General features: G+C 35.7%; 1 protein-coding gene across 1 annotated transcript in view; it reads right to left on the bottom strand.

Moving 5' to 3' along the window:
* LOC128998982 (tectonin beta-propeller repeat-containing protein-like) overlaps positions 1–21,316 on the bottom strand; it is a 113,308-nt gene that overhangs the window by 23,929 nt on the left and 68,063 nt on the right. Inside the window, exons 12-15 of the mRNA XM_054425342.1 lie at positions 11,704–11,882; positions 10,945–11,196; positions 10,196–10,324; positions 6,969–7,125 (exon numbers count right to left, since the gene is read on the bottom strand). Coding sequence (XP_054281317.1) covers positions 6,969–7,125; positions 10,196–10,324; positions 10,945–11,196; positions 11,704–11,882 — 717 coding nt within the window. The remainder of the gene's footprint in view (positions 1–6,968; positions 7,126–10,195; positions 10,325–10,944; positions 11,197–11,703; positions 11,883–21,316) is intronic.

The raw sequence follows: 21,316 nt of genomic DNA, 5'->3' as shown, positions 1-21,316 counted from the left end.
CTGAGTGATTCAGAAATGTAATTGTAAAATATTTTGTCAACATGAGTAGAATGTTAAAAAAAAAGATGTATCAGCACGAAATAGTTTGTAAGATAAAAAAAATGCAGTCTAGGACAACTTATATAGCATTCTAACCTCAAACATTGTTATTGTTTCATTGTACAAATTCAATTGATACAAAATAACTACGTTACCAATTTATGTTTGTAAAAAAAAATCAATTTTTTAATGGTGGCGTAATAGCTATTTACATTACAAGTGTAGTAAGAGATTATCACCTAAGTGATGTAAACACGCTCTTGCGTAACGTGTAAGGCCCCTCGCCCACTATACGATTTCGGTCGTACGACACTGTGTCGGAACGACAACATTCCAGTAGTGAACCATTGGATCTTATGAGCGCTCGCCCACTATACGATAATCTCACGACTACGACAAACTGTCGTGATGCAGTCGTTCACTGCCACTGTGATCCACGACTGTCGTACGACTCTCTAACTCGCAGTGGCGTACACAATCAAATGGGCGCTCGCCCACTAAACGATTTTTATCGTATGTCGTGGGTTCTCCCCAGTATTCCTATATACAATTTTTACAATTAACTCATACTTCTTTATTATTATAGTTGTTATATCACTTGGTTCTGCCTTTTTTAACATTCTCTTGCGTATTTCTTATCGTAAATAAATATTTTTTATAATTCATTCATACTTTTTTATTATATTGTTTGATATATCACTTGGTTTTTTTCAACTATTATTTTGCGTAATTTTGATCATCCTATATATTTTTTTACAATTGTTTCATTTTTTTATTGGACGAAACAAATCAGTCGTCGTCAGCCGTGAAACTTCAAAATACTAAAATATTGTTATTGTTAAGTGTTTACATTGTGGTTTTAGTAATTTAATTGATTTAACTGCTGTGATTTAAAATTTTTTTTATTAAAACTAAGTTTTTCTTTTAATTTTTAATGTGTCAAATTACATCTCTAAATTCTTTCACATTTGAATCTGTGCTTAAAGTTAGCATTTACAAAATAATGATAAGTCTTCTTAAGCGTAAACTTCTATCATTATATCTAAATATTACTTTTTGTAGATTATATTAAAAAAATTAAATCATTAATACCGGTATTTAAAAACGAATAAAAAAATTTGGAACATACACACTGTTCCCCAGACTATCCCAAAAACCTATGATAGTTATGGTAAATTTAAAACGTTTTAAAATGCATGGACTTAAATAATTTGAAAATGTCTTTAAATACATTAGCTTAAGAAATAATCAACACATAAAAAGAATTATTTCTTTAATGCTGTAGACATTGCAACAACACGTTAACGGATTCATTGTTTTACTATTTGACACATATCCTTTGTTGAGATATTGCGCAACACACACTCACTCTCCCAGGGCTATCGAGCAACTTGTCATTTATCCGACAAAGTGTTGTAAAGTGGGCGAGGACCACACATACGATAAGAATATCGTACGACACAGTGTCGTACGACAGAAATCGTATAGTGGGCGAGAGGCCTAACGTACAAGATTTTACCTGGCCCGACAATATACATGGGTTTACGTACAATATTTTTCATTATCCATTTCACTCATCTTCTATCAGTAACGTTCTTTTACTACAGAAGCTAGGTTAGGTAGGAAAATACAGGGTGGGGCAGGGAATTATCCCTACTTTTAAGATGACACTGTGAGTAGTGGGGGTGTGCTGGAGGAATGGGGTTAGGCTCAAATGAAGCTTTAGTTTTGGGAATTTCTAAGAATATCACTTTCAGTAGTAGACAAGGCTTTTTCGAGTGAGTGATGTGCTTTTGCACTCGAGATGTTTTTTTTTTTTTTTTAAAATCAGTCTATTGTTGCTGTGCAGCTACCGTTAGCTGCGAACTTGCTATCGGGTGGCCTGTCGCAAAGCTGTTACAATTTGTTGTGGGTGAATTACTTTCGTGTATGTGGTGGTGTATTGCGAAGGATATTTTGAGCTCAAAGAACCGTCCGGAGTCCTGAAAACATTGACCTTGTCAGAAGATCGATTTTGCAGTCTCCTCAAAGTTCTGCTTGTAAGCATGCATCCGCATTGGCGTTGTCTAATCGTACTGTACCTCGTATTCTCCATGGGGACCTACACCTCCATCTATACAAGAGGGTAGTTGCGCATGAACTCACACAACGGGACTGGCAACAACGAATACATGCATGTCTCCAAATCTTAATTGTTGGACTGCCTCAAGCTGCTCATGTTTTGTTTAGTGACGAGGAACACTTCGATATTTCTGGAGTGGTAAATAAGCAGAATGTGCTCTATTGGAGTGATGCTAAGCCTAGGGTAGTTCAAGGGAGGACCCTAGATGCCTTGAAGGATGCAATTCACCTTTAATTTTGCCGCATTCCACAACAAATGCTTCACAAAGTTATTATGATCTCCAGAAGCAGAATACAGCAATGCATTTAAGATTAGGGACACCACTTGAAGGATATGCTGTTGAAAACCAAGTAAAGTTATATTTAAAAAAATCCCAGATGTAACATTTAATTTCAATAAAAAGTTTGGTTCTAACATTTTTGGTTGTCTTTTAATGTACCTTCAAAATTAGGGATACTTCCCTGCCCCGACCTGTACTTTAAAGCATAACAATAACATTCAAGCGCACAGCTGATTTCTAGCGTTTAACATCGTTGGCTCCATAGAGTTATATTTTTTAAGTTAAGCACTCAATGTTATTTAAATGGGTTTCTTTACATCACCGAGTGAGTTTTTGATACTTTACATCACTCGAGAAGTAAGGAAGTTGTATACATCACGCTTGGGATAGGGAATCTTAACATGGCGTGTTAGGTAAAATCAATTTAAATTATCATTTACTACACAAATTATTTGTAATGTAAAACATTATTCACCACTCGGAGCAAAAGTATATTATTTATGGTACTTAAATTGTTTTATAGTACGTGGCAGTACAGTATTATTAGTTTATTAGTTGCTTGTTGCACTGTTCTACACACTGCTCAAGCGCTACAACTCATTAAGTGGTATCCTGTCCACACACTGTTGATATATACTGAATTGTGGCATGGTGCCACTATTTAGAGTGTAGGCTGGCGCGAGAATTGGCAACGTAGCATTAGAAAAGTTATAGTTCCGGCTAGAGATGGACGAGATTGGATTTTTAGTTTGAGACGAGACGAGACGAGATTTTTTATTTCTCATAAAATTTCGAGACGAGATCGAGACGGGATTTCCCTTCTCATACACAACGGGAAATGCACGTTCAAAATTTTTACCTGATTTTGTAACATTGTTAGATGACTGTCTAAATACAAAAATAATGACAATAGGCAAGAATATTTACAATCTTTTATTAAAAAACATCAGCATAACATTTTTTTATTAATCACGCCTAACTTATTAAAAATGCCTACGATTAGGAAACATAGTGATATCAGTTAGGATAGAGTTCAACTTATCCTAAAATAAAATAAATCATAAAATAAAAGCAATATTAATTTTTATAAAATAGTTACTTGTTTTGACTTTGTAATAGTAATAAAACATTCCTCACACTGCTTACACTTAACAAAACTTCTCAAATGTTATTAAAGTAATATTATTAAAATAATTAAAGTAATATTTACATTTAAAGAATTAATTAAATAAGAACGCCTTCACAAAGGAAACACAACTACAACACGCTCCTGTATTGCGGGTATTGCATTGACTTTCTGCAGGCGTTTTTAATTTTTTTTTTATTTTTTATTCTCGTCTCGATAAAAATCTCGGCCAAAAAGAAATCTCGTCTCGTGTAACGAGATTTAAAATTTCCCGAAATTTCGAGACTTGACCATCCCTAGTTCCAGCGGACGGCGCGAGGCGCGCTAGTTACCTGTATGGTTTCGTGTTCCACAATTCGGCGTGTACCTACTTAAACTCACATCAACGAGTTCAAAAATACTCAATTGTGGCATGTGATGTTTAAACGACGTAATAATGCTGGAAAACCTCAAAAATGATCGAATAGCTGTGGCACCCTGAAAAAGGTGCCACAATTTTTGAAGGTGCCACAATACGGCCGTGTGCCTGTGAAGGATGCCACTATTCGGTGAATACAAACACACACACACACACACACACACAGACATCACTTCGAAAACCACTTTTTTGGGTCCAGGGAGACCAAAAACGAATATATCCACTCAAAACTCAAACTCAAAAATTTTGACGAAAACAATACTTTCTCCATATACTATGGTATAGGGGGAGAAAGTAAAAAATCATGCAAACGACACATGCTTGTGGTTTAGTCAATAGAAAGATAAAATCTATAATATTAAAACGTAACAGGGTTTTTTTATTTCACGATTCTGAATCAACCACTTGACGGATTTTCATGATTTTTGTGTTGAAAGAAAGATAATTTTGAGAACTAGGGAATGTCGAAGCCATAATTTTAGTTTAGGGCCCCAGTTTTTTTGAAATTAAGTATTAATTTTTAAAAAGTCTAGCAGCCGACGCTAACATTCTAAACTAGCTTTTGGTATGATATAATTTGCTTAACATAACAGCTGTAAACATTCAGTGTTTGTGATACAAATTCAGCATTTGGATAAAAATGAAAAAACATACTAAGGGTTGACTTATTTATACTATGTGTAATGCTAATCTTTAATGAGTTCAATTCTTCGGTAAGAGGATGACAGATTAATTAAATATACATAGTAAACTACTAGGGTGTTCAAATTATTTTTTAAAGTAATATTTTTGTAATCTTGGGTTTGTTTAAGTGCAATATCATTTGTTTTAACTAACAGCTGGTTAAATATAAAAATACACTTTAGAACTATTAGGTTGTTTATTTACTCTGATTTTGTCATTGATTATAGGAAATAAGTAAGTTTGGTAGTGATAATTGGACCACAGATATAAGTAAGACCATTGCTGTATACAATTCGAGGTTCTGTACACGATTAGATCAAGAGTCATCAGGAATCACAACTGTAAATTGCAACCACAACAAAAAACGGGTTTTATCCAAAGATATACAGATAGATGACATAGATTGAACACAACGTCATCATTGACCTAGGATACTGCAATTAGACTAACCATTTTATGACATCTAAAAAGTTGTTTGGCGTGTGTTCAGTTGTTGTTGCGTTTGGGGGCGCTGATGTAGGCAAAATACCACTTTTATTTCAACTAAATATGTTATAGTTTAAACAAACGAATACGGGGAATTACTATGTACATTGATTCAATGAGGGTGGTTAATTATTATCAAAGATATTAGAACTGATAACGGTATGGATAATAAACATGGACAATTACGTCACTAGCTTTACTAGCAGTGTTTACTTTTTAAACTCATTCAACATTTGGCCAGTTTTTTTTTCAAACGGATGCTATTTTAACCAAACAGCTGAGTCAAAAGAAACTAAATGTTGTTGTTTTTACTTTTCTTTGTTTACAATTTATTTATTTAGAAATTGATATAAAGAAGAGGAGTGGACGATTCGTTAAAAAATTGGACACCAAAGTTAAATTAAGTGTACTGTGCATTTTATTGGATATTTTCGTTTTGTTTTAGGGAGTTTATATTCAGACCTACTTGAAATTGTGTATAGGATGAGTAGTTGTATTGTGGTGACATTGATTACAGAAGAGGCAGGTATGCGATGGAAGATATAATTGACTAGGCCTATACACTAGGAGAGAGGGGATGACCTATATAGAGTAAACACGTGTACATATCGGCTCCGTGATTTTGCTTATTTTCTCATTTGCAACTAGAAGATATTTATCTAAAACTGTATTTTTCGTGAAGTGTTAGAAGTGAATTTTTAAATTGTGATCTTGCAACGTCTACTTTGGTGAATGTAAGTAATTTGTGGTGATTATTTAAATTATAACCTCAAAGACTTTCATGTTCCGATCGCCACAAAAGCCACGCTCAGGATCCAAGGGCAAGCCGGTGCTGTTATCTGGTGGCGAAGGACGAAATCTTCAGCGTTCCTTATCGGCTCCGTCAGCGTCTCCGACTTCAAGTCCACTCATAAAGAAAACAACAATGCCTCTTACCAGCGATAAGATCGGTGCAGCGCTACTCGACGCTATACATGCGGCTGTGGAGAAGGCTGTTAAGATGGCTGTGAAAGCGGCTTTAAACACCTTTAACGAAGTTATTGTTAAGCTACAAGATGACGTGTCAAGCCTGCAAAAAAAGATTAAAGATCTTGATGACAGTCTAGCGGATCGGACTGATGAGCTCGAACAATACCAGAGGCGAAATAATATCCGTCTGTTCGGCATCAAGGAGACAGAGCGTGAAGAAACTGACGCGATAGTGACCAGGATCTGCCACGACAAACTCGGCATAGACATTCCAGTGGAAGCTATTTCACGATCACACCGTGTCGGCAAACGCGGGTCGACAGATGAGGAGGGAAGACCGCGCCATCGTCCCATCATCGTCCAATTTACATCGTACCGAACTAGGCGGATGGTGTTCGACTCGAAGAAAAAGCTCAAGGGGACTGGCGTAGTCATTAAAGAAGACCTTACACATCGCCGTCAAGATCTGTACAGAAGAGTGGTGTCACGGTACGGAAGCAAGAACGTCTGGACCATGGACGGCAGAATACTGTGGATAGACAACGGTGCTAAGAAAGTAGCGACGAGATTGGTGGACCTCCCGACTGACCTTCAAAACGACACTACTATTGTTAAAGATAAGAACTAGTTTATCTTTAGCATTAAACTGTTTTATTTATTACTCATGCACGCAAATTTTTAATGATCAAAGTTTTGTATTAACTCTGCTTTATTAAAACCAAAAGTAAATATTTACAAACACAACATAAACAAATGAACATTAAACATATGTTATTTGTCACATAGGCAGTCGGTGTAGCAGGGATAAAACAGTAATTGACAACTTCACTCTCTATCAGCTTACCCTAGTATGCGCTTTGTCTACAGTCAGTATGGAGAGAGTGCCAGCTTCAAGAGATCCTGCTTGACTCCCTATCCACTCCAGCTCAACCACACAGTCATCGTATGTCACCGTACCTGGTAGACAGCACCGACACTCCCCACTCTTCACCCATGACGCCCTAACACAAGAATGCTAGGTCAATCAACAGTTTGATGCTCGGGGGTATATTTTTTAATTTTAAGTCAATGTTTAGTACAAAAACCTGTTAACCCTCCAACTGGCAATGGGCAAACTCTGTAGTGGCAAGCCATTATTGGCGATTTTCAGGTCAAGTCAAGTCAAAACGATTTATTTCGTAAAATAAAAACAATCATTACAATACATTTTAAGTAAAAGGAATTATTCCCCCGAATAGACTATTGATCCGTGATCGGGGGAAGAGTTAACAATATCATCAGTCTAAGAGTATTGTAAAAATTGCTCTAATCACTGCACTTTTTTATTCTAAGTACACAAATTAATTAAATAAATCCAAGCTCTAAACTAAATAACTGTATTTTAAACGCTAACAAAAATTTGAATTCTAAAATAAGGTACATTACTTTTTAACAATAAACGCAACGTCGCACTTCCCCCGCACGAGACTCAGCCCATTATATTTACTCCAACAAAATGAGCTGAATCCCATATAGAAAAATACGGATTACAATGTTTTTAAATAAAAAAAAATGTGACCAATCATGACAATATCAGACGTCAGGGATATAGACCGACTGGATCAAAGCCTCTGCAGCAGCCCGCCCGATGTGTGCGAGCCAATAAAAGGAATAAACTTAGTAAAAAAACTACAGCCTAAAACTGAGTATATATAACAACATGAGCCTTAAGCACGGGTCACACTAGGCTGGCATCAGCGGCGAATTGAAAGAAGCCGCTACTGTCAGCGTAATGTGACCACAAAATTCGTAGCTGACACATCCTGATTGGTGATGCTGCTGCCAGCTGGTGATCACCAGCGGCTGGCGAGCATCCTAGTGTGACCCGTGCTTTAAGAAAAGTGTGGCCATTAAACATTATCAAATTGTGATTAAAATAATTTGAAACAGTTTTTCTTTGTCACAACTAATTTGAGAGAATGGCTGGGCATAGAAACTTTGTCTAAAGAAAGGTTTTGGTATGTAGATGAGCCAACAAAAGAGAAATGTGGTAAATTCCCTTGGGACTCTGCGTCAGTGATCTTATGGAGGAAAAAACGGGGTTTTTGTCACAGCTAATTTGAGAGAATGGCTGGGCGTAGAAACTAGGTAGGGGTGTCTAAAGAAAGGTCTGTAGATGAGCTATCAAAAGAGAAACGAGGTAAATTTTCATGGGGCTCTGTCCCAGAGGCCTTTAAAGTTCCCTCAGCAGATTTGTTTACATTATGACCATGTTGTAATTTTACCTTATTTGGTAGAATTCAGTAACTACCAATAAATGTGTGTTGTTTGAAATACAATTTAAAAATGAACAGCTGTTTCATTAAAAAGTATTATTCACATGGCCAAAATGTAAACAGCTCTGTGGAGGGATCTTTAAAGGCTTCTGGGGCAGAGTCCTAAGGGAATTCGATTAGTCTTTCTTTTGATACCTAACTCATCTACAGACCAAGATGTTTCTTTGGATACCTCTACCAAGTTTGGGTCTCTAAATCCACCGTACAAAAATAGTATATTTCGTACCTAGGGCCGAAAGTGAGGTTTTGCCGACTCGAGATTGGGTTTTAAGTTCGAGACAAATTCGAGAACGTGAATCGATCGAGAGCTGCAAACCCATTTTGGCTCGTGGTACGAACGCTATTTTTCACCCAAGTATGTTTTGCAATATAACGTCCCTCTTATTTATCTGAAATATTTTGAGGAATCAGCTTAATAAAAAATTACAATAAATAGTTGTCTAGGCAGCTGTGACAAAAAACAAGTCTATTCAATTCAATTCAATTCAATTCAATGCCATATTGCCATATTCATGTTCATATTGCAATGCCATGGATACAGCTTGTGCATTTAATATACACTAGCTGTTGTACCCGTGCTTTGCAACGGGAAGAGGACACAAAGTGCAAAAAAGTTAATAGTACTGCACCCTGTTGGTAAACCTTATAACTTTTTAATGCTATTTAATATCATAGAACCAACTTGTGTAGTTGAAACAGCTGACAAAATTCTTTTATTCCTTTTAAATATGATTACTCATAAGGTTAACATGGGAAACTCCAGAGCCACTGGGGCGGAGCCCGAAAGGACTTTTGAGCTACGGCGGCTAGGGCATAGCCACATGAATACAGAACGGAATGAAGGAACTAGAACGGAGAACTGGCAACAGCGTACGCGAGAAGTAGGGTGGGGCGAACACACCGCTCAAGCGCTACAACGCATTAGTGGCATCCTGTCCACACACTGTTGATATATACCGGTTTGTGGCAAGGTGCCACAATTAAAAACTGGAATGTTAGATGTTAAAATGGAGTGTTCATTAAAAATATCGATGCACACATGGTTCTACCACCTTCCTTCATCCACTGGTGGCCGCAGTTTGAAAGATGCCACAATTAGGTGTTTGCGAGTATTCGGTAAAACCCCGTATGTGTGTGAGTGTGTGTGTGCGTGTGTTATCGTTTCCTGCATGGACTGTACTCATTGTTACTTGGTGTTATGAACACTTGGAGTTATGATACTTATACTTGTGGTCCTTGCAAATCTGTACACTTGGAGTTATGAAATTTTTATTTTAAAGTACTTAGTTTTATTTTAACTTGGAGTTAGTTATGAACGTTGGTGTTATAAACGCTTGGAGTTATGAAACTTGGACGTATGATATTTTGGTATTTACTTGGAATTCATTATGCTTGGACGTATGCAATTCTGTATTTTTTAAGTATTTGGTTTTATTTTAACTTGGAGTTATGAACCTCACCCATAGTAGACCGTAATCACAGTAATTTCTATAGAGTCTCTATATATACAAATATAAACATTATAACAAATAGTGTTATTGACATCAGGTGACATCAACATGAAAAGTAAATCTGTCTTGCCATACCACCTAAAATAATAACTTATTCCTCATAGGAAATTTCAGAAAAAATTGATACAAACCTCTAATGCGATTAAGGCCTACACATGAAATAATTTTGATCTCAGATAAAAATTTATAAATACTTATATGAAACACATCTTACTTTGTATCGTCTCTTATAAACAATTACTTACATTTCAACAGCGAGTTCATACTTTTCAAAAGAGGAGACTTCTGCCCGCAGTCGCTGCCTGAGGTCTGCTAAGATCTTAGTTCTCCACGGAGCACTCTCAAACTGCCCGCTGAGTACACCCTCATGGAACCTGCATCAGTATACCCCAACTACATTCAGAGTATGATAGTAAAGAGGACCACAAATTTGCAATTAACAGTCAGTTGTTTAGGCTGTTTAAATACCAACAATACTACAGTAGGACCTTGATATCTCGAGTCTGAATGGGATTATAGTTTTTTTTTTTTTTTTTGAGTAAGCGAGGTGCTATACCTATACACAACATTTGAGATACCAAGGTGTTGGATTCTCATAATGATGTTACGTCACGACCTTTATAACTCAACTTTTACCCGTTTTCATTTTTTAAGTGTTGCCTTCCGGATTACTTAACAATTACTTTTCCAAAGATTAAATACCTTGTTGCCAATGTAATCCTTGGTTGTTTGAATGCCGACCGGTTTTGACCCACTTAAGAAGTCACTGTCAAGCCTTAGACGTGTCATTGTCGCTCCTAGGAGGTCGTCAAAAAGTCTTCAACACATATACGAGACATGAACATGATCAAACATTTTTAAGAATAAATAATACTGTATGGCTAAACAACTAATGACCCTGGTGAGGCTGTGGATTCAGGGTGTAGGTCTTAAAATGAGACCTATGGTAATAGGTCCCCTAAATCAGAAATTTGTTAAAAACTATTCAGCTCACCAGTTGGGCAGCACTGCTGGGTCCACTGTGACTGCTCCAGCCTCTACACACACCCACATTGTAGCAGCTTGGTCCCAGCTAGGCTCTCCAATGTCTCCGTCTCGCTCTCGGAACACGTCCCGCTCACACTCGGGGTCCAGTACAAGGGACGGGTCAGTAGAAGGCATAGCTTCCATACCTAGCACAGATCCCACGGACCGAACAGGAGACCAGGCCCTTACACTGCGTCGGGAGAGATCCACCTCACTCTGGCTAAGAAACAAATAAATCATAGTGTTAGGCCTACAATACTATAAAATATATCTGCCAAGAGTCAAAGACTTGGAACAGTTGTACTTTAACTCTACATCAGACACTTGACTGTACTCGAGACCTGGCAGGACCAGTTGTTACTTTGACATTGAGGATTGTTGAATTCGTAAATCTGACCGCTTGAATGGTAAACTGTGTCAATAAATTGTTAGGATTGCAGTTGCTTTAGGAAATACCTCCACTTGATGGAGACGGTTGAAAGGTTACCTCAGCTCAGAGCAGGATGATGATGATGTTCAACACAATTTCTTTATGTGGTTACATTTTGTCAAAGGAAGGCAACATCTCCTCTCTTAGTTAGGTGGGACCTGCCACTGCAGATACAGTTGTAGATGTGATGTTTCAAGAGAAGGGTGTGTGGGATCAGTTGCATCTCATGCTCATCTAGCCATTTTGAAAGCAAAACAGGGTATATCCCGTTTTCTAAGGACAAGCTTCTTAAATTACCTGCACTCAAGCACCGGATGTTCAACAGCCCCCGAGTCTGAGCTCTGTCTATGGTGGTGGCGGAGGTTGGATCCATCCACAGAGCGACGCCAGGCTTGTTTGGTTGACACTGGAGCAGAGCGAGATTGTTCACCTTCTCCTTCCCCTTCTCCTACTTGCTCCAAAAGGCTGTTTCGGTTCTGAGGATATAAACAATAATGGTTAATTGAAAGATTAATAATGACTGGTTGTATGTAGGGCTTTTGGGGTTTGAAAAAAAATACTTAAAGCAGCAATAGCTTCAGAGAATTGACTTTCCTTAGCTCACAGCGCTACCTCTGAAGTAAATTCATTTTCCAAACTATTATGGTGCGCTAAGCTCAAACGTAGAACTGCAGCAAAGGGTACCTTTCACCACTCATTCTTGGGTCGCATATACAACCTTCTGCAGATATTTTCAACCTGATGTTCTAGGAGCGAGCTGGTCTTATGATTGTTCCTTTGATGTTTTTTATAGTCAGTCTGGTTCCGTTGCACAGCTTGGGTGGACCTAAGTTTCACATTAGTATTATTGGCATTCCTTCTTTTAGTGACAGTAATGTGGTTTATAAAAAATTGCTAGGCATTATATCTGAGATAGCAGGCACAATTATTTTTCACGATTTATGTTACATTGTGTGGGTATAGAACAAGGATAATAATATCAAAGAATTACCATCCCTTTCATTGATTATAATACTGCGATTATAAACATACCAAACTTAACATTAACTTGGCTTTTGGAGTCAATAGGGTAGGCCTACATACATACATAAATAAATACATACCTCCTCTATTATATTTTATGGTCTTAATGGAATGTGGATGCAATTTTAAGACTTATTTGACTTATTTACTCTTCACATTTTTGCTATAAACCTACTTGTTTAGGAGCTACATGATGTAAAATGTACACCGGAAGTCATTTTTCCATAGGCTGTAACTCCTAAACGAGTGGGTTTATCGAAAAAATGTCTAGAATAAAAAAGTTTTTAAATTGCATGTTCTATCCGAAAACATGATATAATATAGGGTGTTCCATATGAAATTTCAAAGTTAGCCGCCATATTGGAAAATGGTGGCCATTTTTGAAACATTGGAATTCATATTTTTTAATATCATTAAAAACTACTTGAATTTCCCCATTTAATGTTCTCTCTAAATCTAATAGTTTATGAGATACCAATGGTGGCACAGTTAAGTTGTTCATCCTGTATAATAGAGGAGGTATGTATTTATTTATGTATGTATGTACCCTATTGACTCCAAAAGCCAAGTTAATGTTAAGTTTGGTATGTTTATAATCGCAGTATTATAATCAATGAAAGGGATGGTAATTCTTTGATATTATTATCCTTGTTCTATACCCACACAATGTAACATAAATCGTGAAAAATAATTGTGCGTGCTATCTCAGATATACAAATGCCTCGCAATTTTTTATAAACCACATTACTGTCACTAAAAGAAGGAATGCCAATAATACTAATGTGAAACTTAGGTCCACCCAAGCTGTGCAACGGAACCAGACTGACTATAAAAAACATCAAAGGAACAATCATAAGTGATAAGTTTGAAGTAGAAATAGTCCCAAGAATACCAACGGTATCATCTGAAATACCCTTTGAATTCAAGCGACAACAATTTCATTTGCGTCTTGCTCTCGCAATCACTATGATAAGACACAAGGGCAATCCCTGACTGTCACCGGTTTAAAATTAGAAAATGCATGATTTTCACACTGACAGCTTTATGTTGCGTGCATACTTGGTGGCAGCGACGCCTAAAAACTTGTACAATTTATATACCTATTGATAAAAAACATTGTTTATTCAGTGGCAATTAGGTCAAATAAAAATTATAAATTTTTTTTATACATTTAATAGTTGTTAGCACTGCAACGCGTGCCGGATAAATACTAGTCTGAAATATATATATATGTATGAACGCGTTTTTTATTTTGATATTTTGAACCAATTTACGAATATTAATGAATTTAAATAGAATGATAGATAATTAAGAAATAAAGGGGATGTCGAAGCCATAACCGTACGTACGTAAGGCTAACTTCACTGTGTTATAGAAAATGTAAATTGTGTACTAAACAATTCAAAGTTGTTTAATGTTGTTTTTTCTAAAAGGTGAAAAGGTGGCTTCAAATTAAATTACATGTAAATGTTTATGTTAATAGTGTTTTGTTTACACAAATGTTGTGTTTGTCGTTGTTTGCCGACATAATATTTAACTTTAAAATGTAGTTTTACTTACCATAAAGGATGTGCGTTATCACTAAATTTGCAATTTACTACTATACATATAAAACACTTAAGTATATTTGAGTTTTACAGTACATACAATCATTTTAAGTTTTTGCCATCTAATGTTAAGTCATGATAGTAAATTTCATTTCTGTAAACCATCGTTTGGTTATTGAAGATGTCAGTGATTTATTTATTTTTACACTATTGAGCTTTAAGTCTGCTTATGTACGCTTGTACGCTTTAGTGGTTTGGATACTACAAAACATGGTGTCTTTAACGTTTAAAACAGAGAAAGTCGGCATGTTTAAAGCAAAAATGTTATTAATATTATTATTGTATATGATGGCGGATATTTGATTGCCTTCAATGTGAGAGACAAAATAGTTTATACTGTTGGACCGAACGAACTCGTATTAAAGTGTTGGATAAAACAACCCGTTCGAATGGTCCACTGTGAAACGTACAGTATATTTCATAAGTTTACTCCACAATGCAAAATTGTACTTCTAGTTTGGCCTGTACTTTTGGGTAAAATGATTTTGGACCAAACAAACGAGTTTTTAACTGTTGGACCAAACAATTTTGGACCAAACGAAATTGGATAAATACAAGATACAAGATACAAGAACTTTAATTGTTAGTAAAATACATAATGTGGTACATTTAGTATCTCCTAACTCGTCAATTAATCCTAAACATAAACATAATTCAACACAATTTAACTTCTTCACCTTATAACATACTAGCAGAGTACCCGTCCTTCGTACGGGGTTGGAATATAAGTATAAAATACTTATTGCAGTTATACTCAAGCTATGCGTTTGCAATAAGGGAGGACACAGTTTGATAAAATTTGCTTTTTTAAATTTACAGTATTCTATAGTATTACACATCTACTATAGCCATAATGTTCTACCACTTCACCTAAACAATAGAGAAAAATAAATTATCAACAATTCGCAAAATATTACAAATTATTCATGAAATGAAAAACATAAACATAACTGTAAACAATCCTACTTTGACAGTTCTCATTGCGAATCACAGTTTTTTGTTGCTGCTTAGTTCAAATTAGCTGTTTTCATAAATGCAAAAAAAAATATAGTGCTGCACCCTGTTGGTAAATCTTATAACTTTTTAATGCTTTTCCATATCATAGAACCAACTTTTTTAGTTGAAACAGCTGACTAAATTCTTTAATTCCTAAATATGAATACTCATAAGGTTAACATGGGAAATTACAGAGCCACTGGGGCGGAGCCCGAAAGGATTTTTGAGATAAGAATATGCCTATGTGTTAATCGGGAATGTAAGCTATCATCATGCCAAATTTCAGCCCAATCCGTCCAGTGGTTTATGCGTGATTGAACTTCAAACAAACAAACAAACAAACACACAAACTTTCACATTTATAATATTAGTAAGATTCTAACATTCTATAATTAGTAAATCAAATTCATGTTTAGTCACTAGCCAAAATTCATCTATTGTGAACAAACAGAGCTTAATTAAAACTTTCTTCAACTTCTTTTTAAATAAATTAAGAGGGAAATTTTGAAATTGATTTGGTAGATGGTTCCAAAATCTTGGAGCAAAAAAAAAAATACTTGCCAATGCTAGTCGCCTTATGTCATGCCTACTGATATGGATGTTACTTTTACCTCTAGTGTCATATGAGTGAATTTGTTCATTTGTTGTTTTAAAGATGTTAGCTTTGAAATATATTAAAACTCGGTAAATGATTATGCAAGGAACGGTAAGAATCTCAAGATTTTTGAAAGTTTTCTCACAAGAATCCCCAAAGCTCAGTCCCACCATACACCTCAAAGCTTTTTGTTGAATGGCTAGAAGTTGATTTATGTTAGTTTTGGTATCCCCATATTTCGATACAGTACGTTAAATTGGAATAAAAAAATGAGTAGTAGATTGTTTTCAAAGTTTCAATAGAACCTACTTTACCAAATCTTCTTAATATAAAAACTGACCTTGATAATTTTGTACTAAGGTATTTTATATGATCATTCCAGTTCAGTGAACTGTTTACCATGAGACCCAAGAATTTAGTTTGGGGAACAATATCTATGACCTGATCTTCTTCCACCAAAATTTTAGGGTCAAAACTTAACATTCTGGTTGAAAAATTCAAAAAAGCTGTCTTATCTATATTTACTGATAAACGATTTTCATTAAAATATTGGATTATGCCAGTTGTAAATATATTTGTAGAGATTTCCATAGGGTTAGCTTCAGAAATAAACAGGTTGAATTCGGAGTAAAGGTTTACGCAACATACTATGTTAAATGTTCTCAAACATGTAATGCAGAGCAATAACAATGAGAAGCATAAAATTCACAACCTAGTGAATGCTGAATTCATTTGACGAAACATTTTTTTTCTGATTTCAGCAATATGTTCACCTGGCAAACATTTAATTCCTTGTTTATTCTTCGATGTTACACCAAGTATCTCGTGCAGAGTGGAAAAGAAGTGGACCTTCTGAGACATATAGAAACCAAAGGTATATTAGACCCTGGAGGTCTGTATACTCCTATGATGCTGTAGACGTCATTACAAAATTTCAAGTTTATGCCAGCAATTTCAAAAATGTTTTGTTCAGAGAATTCTACCAGATTTAAAACTTCAAATTGAATTTTTTTTTCACAAACATTGCTGAACCTCCATCCCTCTCATCTGACATTGAAAAAGCAGTAGCTAACCCATACAAGCCTGATGAGAATTGCTATGTACAGTACTATGAAAAGAAAGTTGATTTATGTTTTAATACATATTTTTATTCTGTACCAAATTATTGTAAGTTAGCTTTTTTCAGTGGAACAAAACAAAACAAAATTAATGTAAACAAAGTCATATCTTATAAGTATAAAAGAGGATGTTTGTATATTTGTTTGGCAGTGATAAACTCAGACACCGCTGAACCGATTGCCACGAAACTTGGTACATACGTGTAGAATTTCATGGAATAGGTTTATACACCATCAATTTCGTGATCCGTCCAATCGGCTCCGCCCCAGTGGCTCTGGAGTTTCCCATGTTAACCTTATGAGAAATGGAATTAATGAATCTTAACAGCTGTTTCAATTAAACAAGTTGGTTCTGTTCTATGATGTTCAATAGCATTAAAGTTACAAGGATTACCAACAGGGTGCAGCACTATTATTTCTTTTACATTTATGACAACAGCTAATTTGCAACCAAAAGGTGAGTGAGCGTAGCGAACGAACTTCAAACTGGAGGCGAGTTAGCGTAGCGAACGAGCTAACCTGAAGGCAAGTGAGCGTAGCGAACGAGCTAACCTGAAGGCAAGTGAGCGCAGCGAACGAGCTCCAACCTAAAGGTGAGTGAGCGTAGCGAACGAACTTCAACCAGGACGTGATTGAGCCATGCGAACGAGATCATCTTGAAAATTAAGAAGTTAAACGGGGCAAAGCCCGCGGGTTACAGCTAGTGATAAATAAAAGAAATTAGGAAACAGTTGGTTGAAGTAACACAGCACCTCTCCCCTAAGTTTTAGAATCACAAATTCATTTTTGTAAACGGTTGCTTTTTCCTTGAGCTTCTTCTTAAGGCAGGGTTTGAGGCTTCACCATTTGGTAGAGGAGCTAGAGGTTGGTTAAAGCGACCTTCATCTTCAGTATGGTTGTTGATCACATGATCATTTGCTCCCTGAAGTTCTTCATCTTGAATTGTAGGCCCTAGAGGAAGTTTGATATTAAAAAAGTAGTCCCTGTCGTCCTTCTCACCGCTTAAATTTGAACCAACCTGTATTTATTTGATCAATGTGTCTCCTGTAGGTGGAATTTCCAGATTCGATATTATAGTGGCACGTGCCCAGTTTTTGTAGAATCCTTCCAAATCTCCACTTTGGTGGTGTTCCGTAGATTCTTAAAGAAACAGAGTCTCTTTCTTTAAAGTTCCTCCCATAAGATTGTTGGATAGTCTGGTCATTTGTGCAAGTATTTGAAGAGTTAAGAAGTGTCAAATCAAGCCTTGACCTCAACAGTCTGCCGATGAAAAGATGAGCAGGTGTTAACCCCTTATAGTTGCATGAGGTGTTCTCCTATATGCCATGAGAAATCTGGCAACCTTTTGGTTCAGGGTACCAGCATTGACTATAAATCCTTAAAAGACAACGCATACATACGGGCCCATTGTAATGGCCGGAGCTGAGCCAGGTCCGTGGGTTCAGTTAGTTGGTCTGCACCTCCGAAAGACAGCGCGTGCGTCAATTGTTTTATTCCTTCTCTGCCAGAGAGTGCTGGCAGCGCACCCCGCCCGGCGCCCGGCGGCCCGGCCCGCACTCGGCGCTCGGCGCACTCGCAGTACAGACACTAGACAGAGTACGCCGTGCTGCCAGATCGCTACAGCGCACACGCGCACGTACCACACGTACACGTACACCACACAGTCCCTTTTAATTTAACTCTTCACTCTCTGTCCTCTCACAACACTTCCAGTTCCACTGATACTGCATCGGACCCCAACGATGCGATTATATTATGACCGCAACCGAGCATTGTTACCTACCCAATTCCTATGGTTTAATTAAATTTGTCATACCTACAAACACATTTTTTCACACTTACACACACATATACCCCTACTACCCATTTACCCAGAACTGCTTTAATTTTCAATCTGCATCCAGGGATATAAAAAAATTGTAATAAAAATTATTTTTTACAGAATGGATTTTAGCTTAGCGGTAAATTCCCAAATATATTATACAATTGAAATTTATATTATTAAAAGAATTTTTTGGATGTTTGTATTCAGCACATTGACCCCTAAATATTTATTTTCCTAGGCATTTTGGGTATCAATTTTAAAGCTCCAATTATTTAGATGTGCCTTTTGTGGGTTTAGATGATAACCCGTGAAAGCCCTTCGTCCAATAGGCTTTTAACATTTCAGAGTTTATTAATCATCTGTCAATCATCAATCAGTTGTCAATCATCTTAACTTTTTCATGTCAACACTAGCTGTTTGCCCGTTCTACGTACGGGAATCTAGTAGTAAGTTAAAACCCACGAATACTATAAAAGACCCCTTATATTCAGAACAGGAGTTTGGTTTGCATATTTAGTGTGCATTTTTCTAGATATGATGGCAAAACTATAACTGTTTAGGAATACATATAAACCTTCTTAAATACAATATCTGACAGTTTCAAAGCCAAAACGAATGCTTCGCAATTTTATATCACCCGATCGTGTTAGTCCATATTTTATATCAAACGATGAAAGGAATTGCTTTACAGTATAGATCTATGAGGCATAGCCCTAAGGTAGGCCTGTAATTTAAAGTTACTTTTCACACTGGTTAAAAGTAGTTAAAACACTTCTTCAACCTCACTACTGCACACTTTATTCGGGTTTAAATTTTTATTAACAATGGTGCTCTTGTCTTTTCCACGAAAAATAAGGACATTAATGTGTTACCAACAGACATACACACACAAATACAGAATTGAGTTCACACAACATTTTTGAGTCCAGACAGAAAACGCTAAAGATTATTCAGTAAGACATCAGTTAAATTTAATAAGCAATAAGGTGCAGTGTTTATAAATAAATAGTGATAATTAATTTTTGTAAAAAAATACAACCGACTTCAAACGCTCTAAAAAGAATGAAATAATTTCAATAAAGTAAACTTTTGTATTAGGCAAGCTCACGTATTTTAAGTCGGCGCGGCTCTATGATGATTTTTGATACAAAATTGAAAGAGGGTGTCCATATTGCAGGTGACTGTCTATAACAATACCCCCGCCGCAGCAAACCTGCCGACTAAGCGAATTTCCATTTCTCTGAATTGATTTTCAGTTAAATATATTTTAATAACATTAGGTTTAACGAGTACCTAGATTTGCTGCTACAAGGAAACTAATAAAGTGTGTTTTTGAGTAAAATATTGATAGCTTAGTACAAAATAAATAAATTTGCCAAGTTTGATCAAAATATATCCATAAACAAGCAAACTACAACATTTGACAATATTCTCCATAAGAATAACATGGGAATTTTAAATTTACAATTTTTTTAATTTTCTCCGTTACTAATAATTGAACAAAAATACTTTTGTATACTAAATTATTTTTTTTTTTTAAGCTCTTTAAAAAGGTCTAAAGAGAAATCGGGAAATTTTGTGTTTTGAGGGTCAAAAGTGAGAAAAACGAATTTTTACCCCATAAAACCCCCGTAAAGCCCCGTTCCCATGGTCCGATCGTGCTGGTTCGCGAACTCATTCAAGTTTATCCCGATTTACACCTTTAAACCAAATTTCATCAAAATCGGACAAAAATTACTCAAGTTATCACGTTCACGGACGTATATATATATATAAGTCTATATATATATATATATATTATTAAGCAAATCAAAATACCACAGTACCCTAAAAACATTTTATTTTACATTACTTACATGTTTCGGACATTAATGCCATGATCACAGTATAGTATATAACCTATTAGTTTCTTTTATTTACAAACATTATTAGATATTTCTTATTAAAGAACAGGTGATAATTTTTATGTTAAGGGAAGGAGGTGTTTTCTTTAAGATGTATAATTTCATTGAATATTACGTTTTGATTTTGAATTTGTGTCAAGTTTAGTAAATTGTCTTTGTCATTAATATGATGAGTATAAATATAAAAGTCTTCTTTTGTATTCATTTTTAGCGAATTTCCCTATAGGGAAGTAGCTATTACCGTAGGTGGCACGGTAAGACCTAGACCCGGGACCGATTTACTTTTTCATTTTGATGTCCCCAGAGGCCAAAAACACTATTCGTTCAAATTTTTATATATGTATATATATATATATATATATATACATATATATATATATATATATATATATATATAGACTTATATATATATATATATATATACGTCCGTGAACGCGATAACTTGAGTAATTTTTGTCCGATTTTGATGAAATTTGGTTTAAAGGTGTAAAGCGGGATAAACTTGAATGAGTTCGCGAACCAGCACGATCGGACCATGGGAACGGGGCTTTATGGGGGGTTTTATGGGGTAAAAATTGGTTTTTCTCACTTTTGACCCTCAAAACACAAAATTTCCCGATTTCTCTTTAGACCTTTTTAAAGAGCTTAAAAAAACAAATAATTTAGTATGTAAAAGTATTTTTGTTTGATTATTAGTAACGGAGAAAATAAAAAAAATTGTAAATTTAAAATTCCCATGTTAATCTTATGGAGAATATTGTCAAATGTTGTAGTTTGCTTGTTTATGGATATATTTTGATCAAACTTGGCAAATTTATTTATTTTGTACTAAGCTATCAATA

Source organism: Macrosteles quadrilineatus, unplaced genomic scaffold (genome assembly GCF_028750875.1).
Source record: "Macrosteles quadrilineatus isolate MER2022 unplaced genomic scaffold, UCM_ALF_1.0 Scaffold_1__1_contigs__length_201487025, whole genome shotgun sequence".
In the NCBI taxonomy this organism is placed as follows: domain Eukaryota; kingdom Metazoa; phylum Arthropoda; class Insecta; order Hemiptera; family Cicadellidae; genus Macrosteles; species Macrosteles quadrilineatus.
Note: the sequence above shows the minus strand (reverse complement) of the source record. Positions and strands in the feature narration are given on the sequence as shown.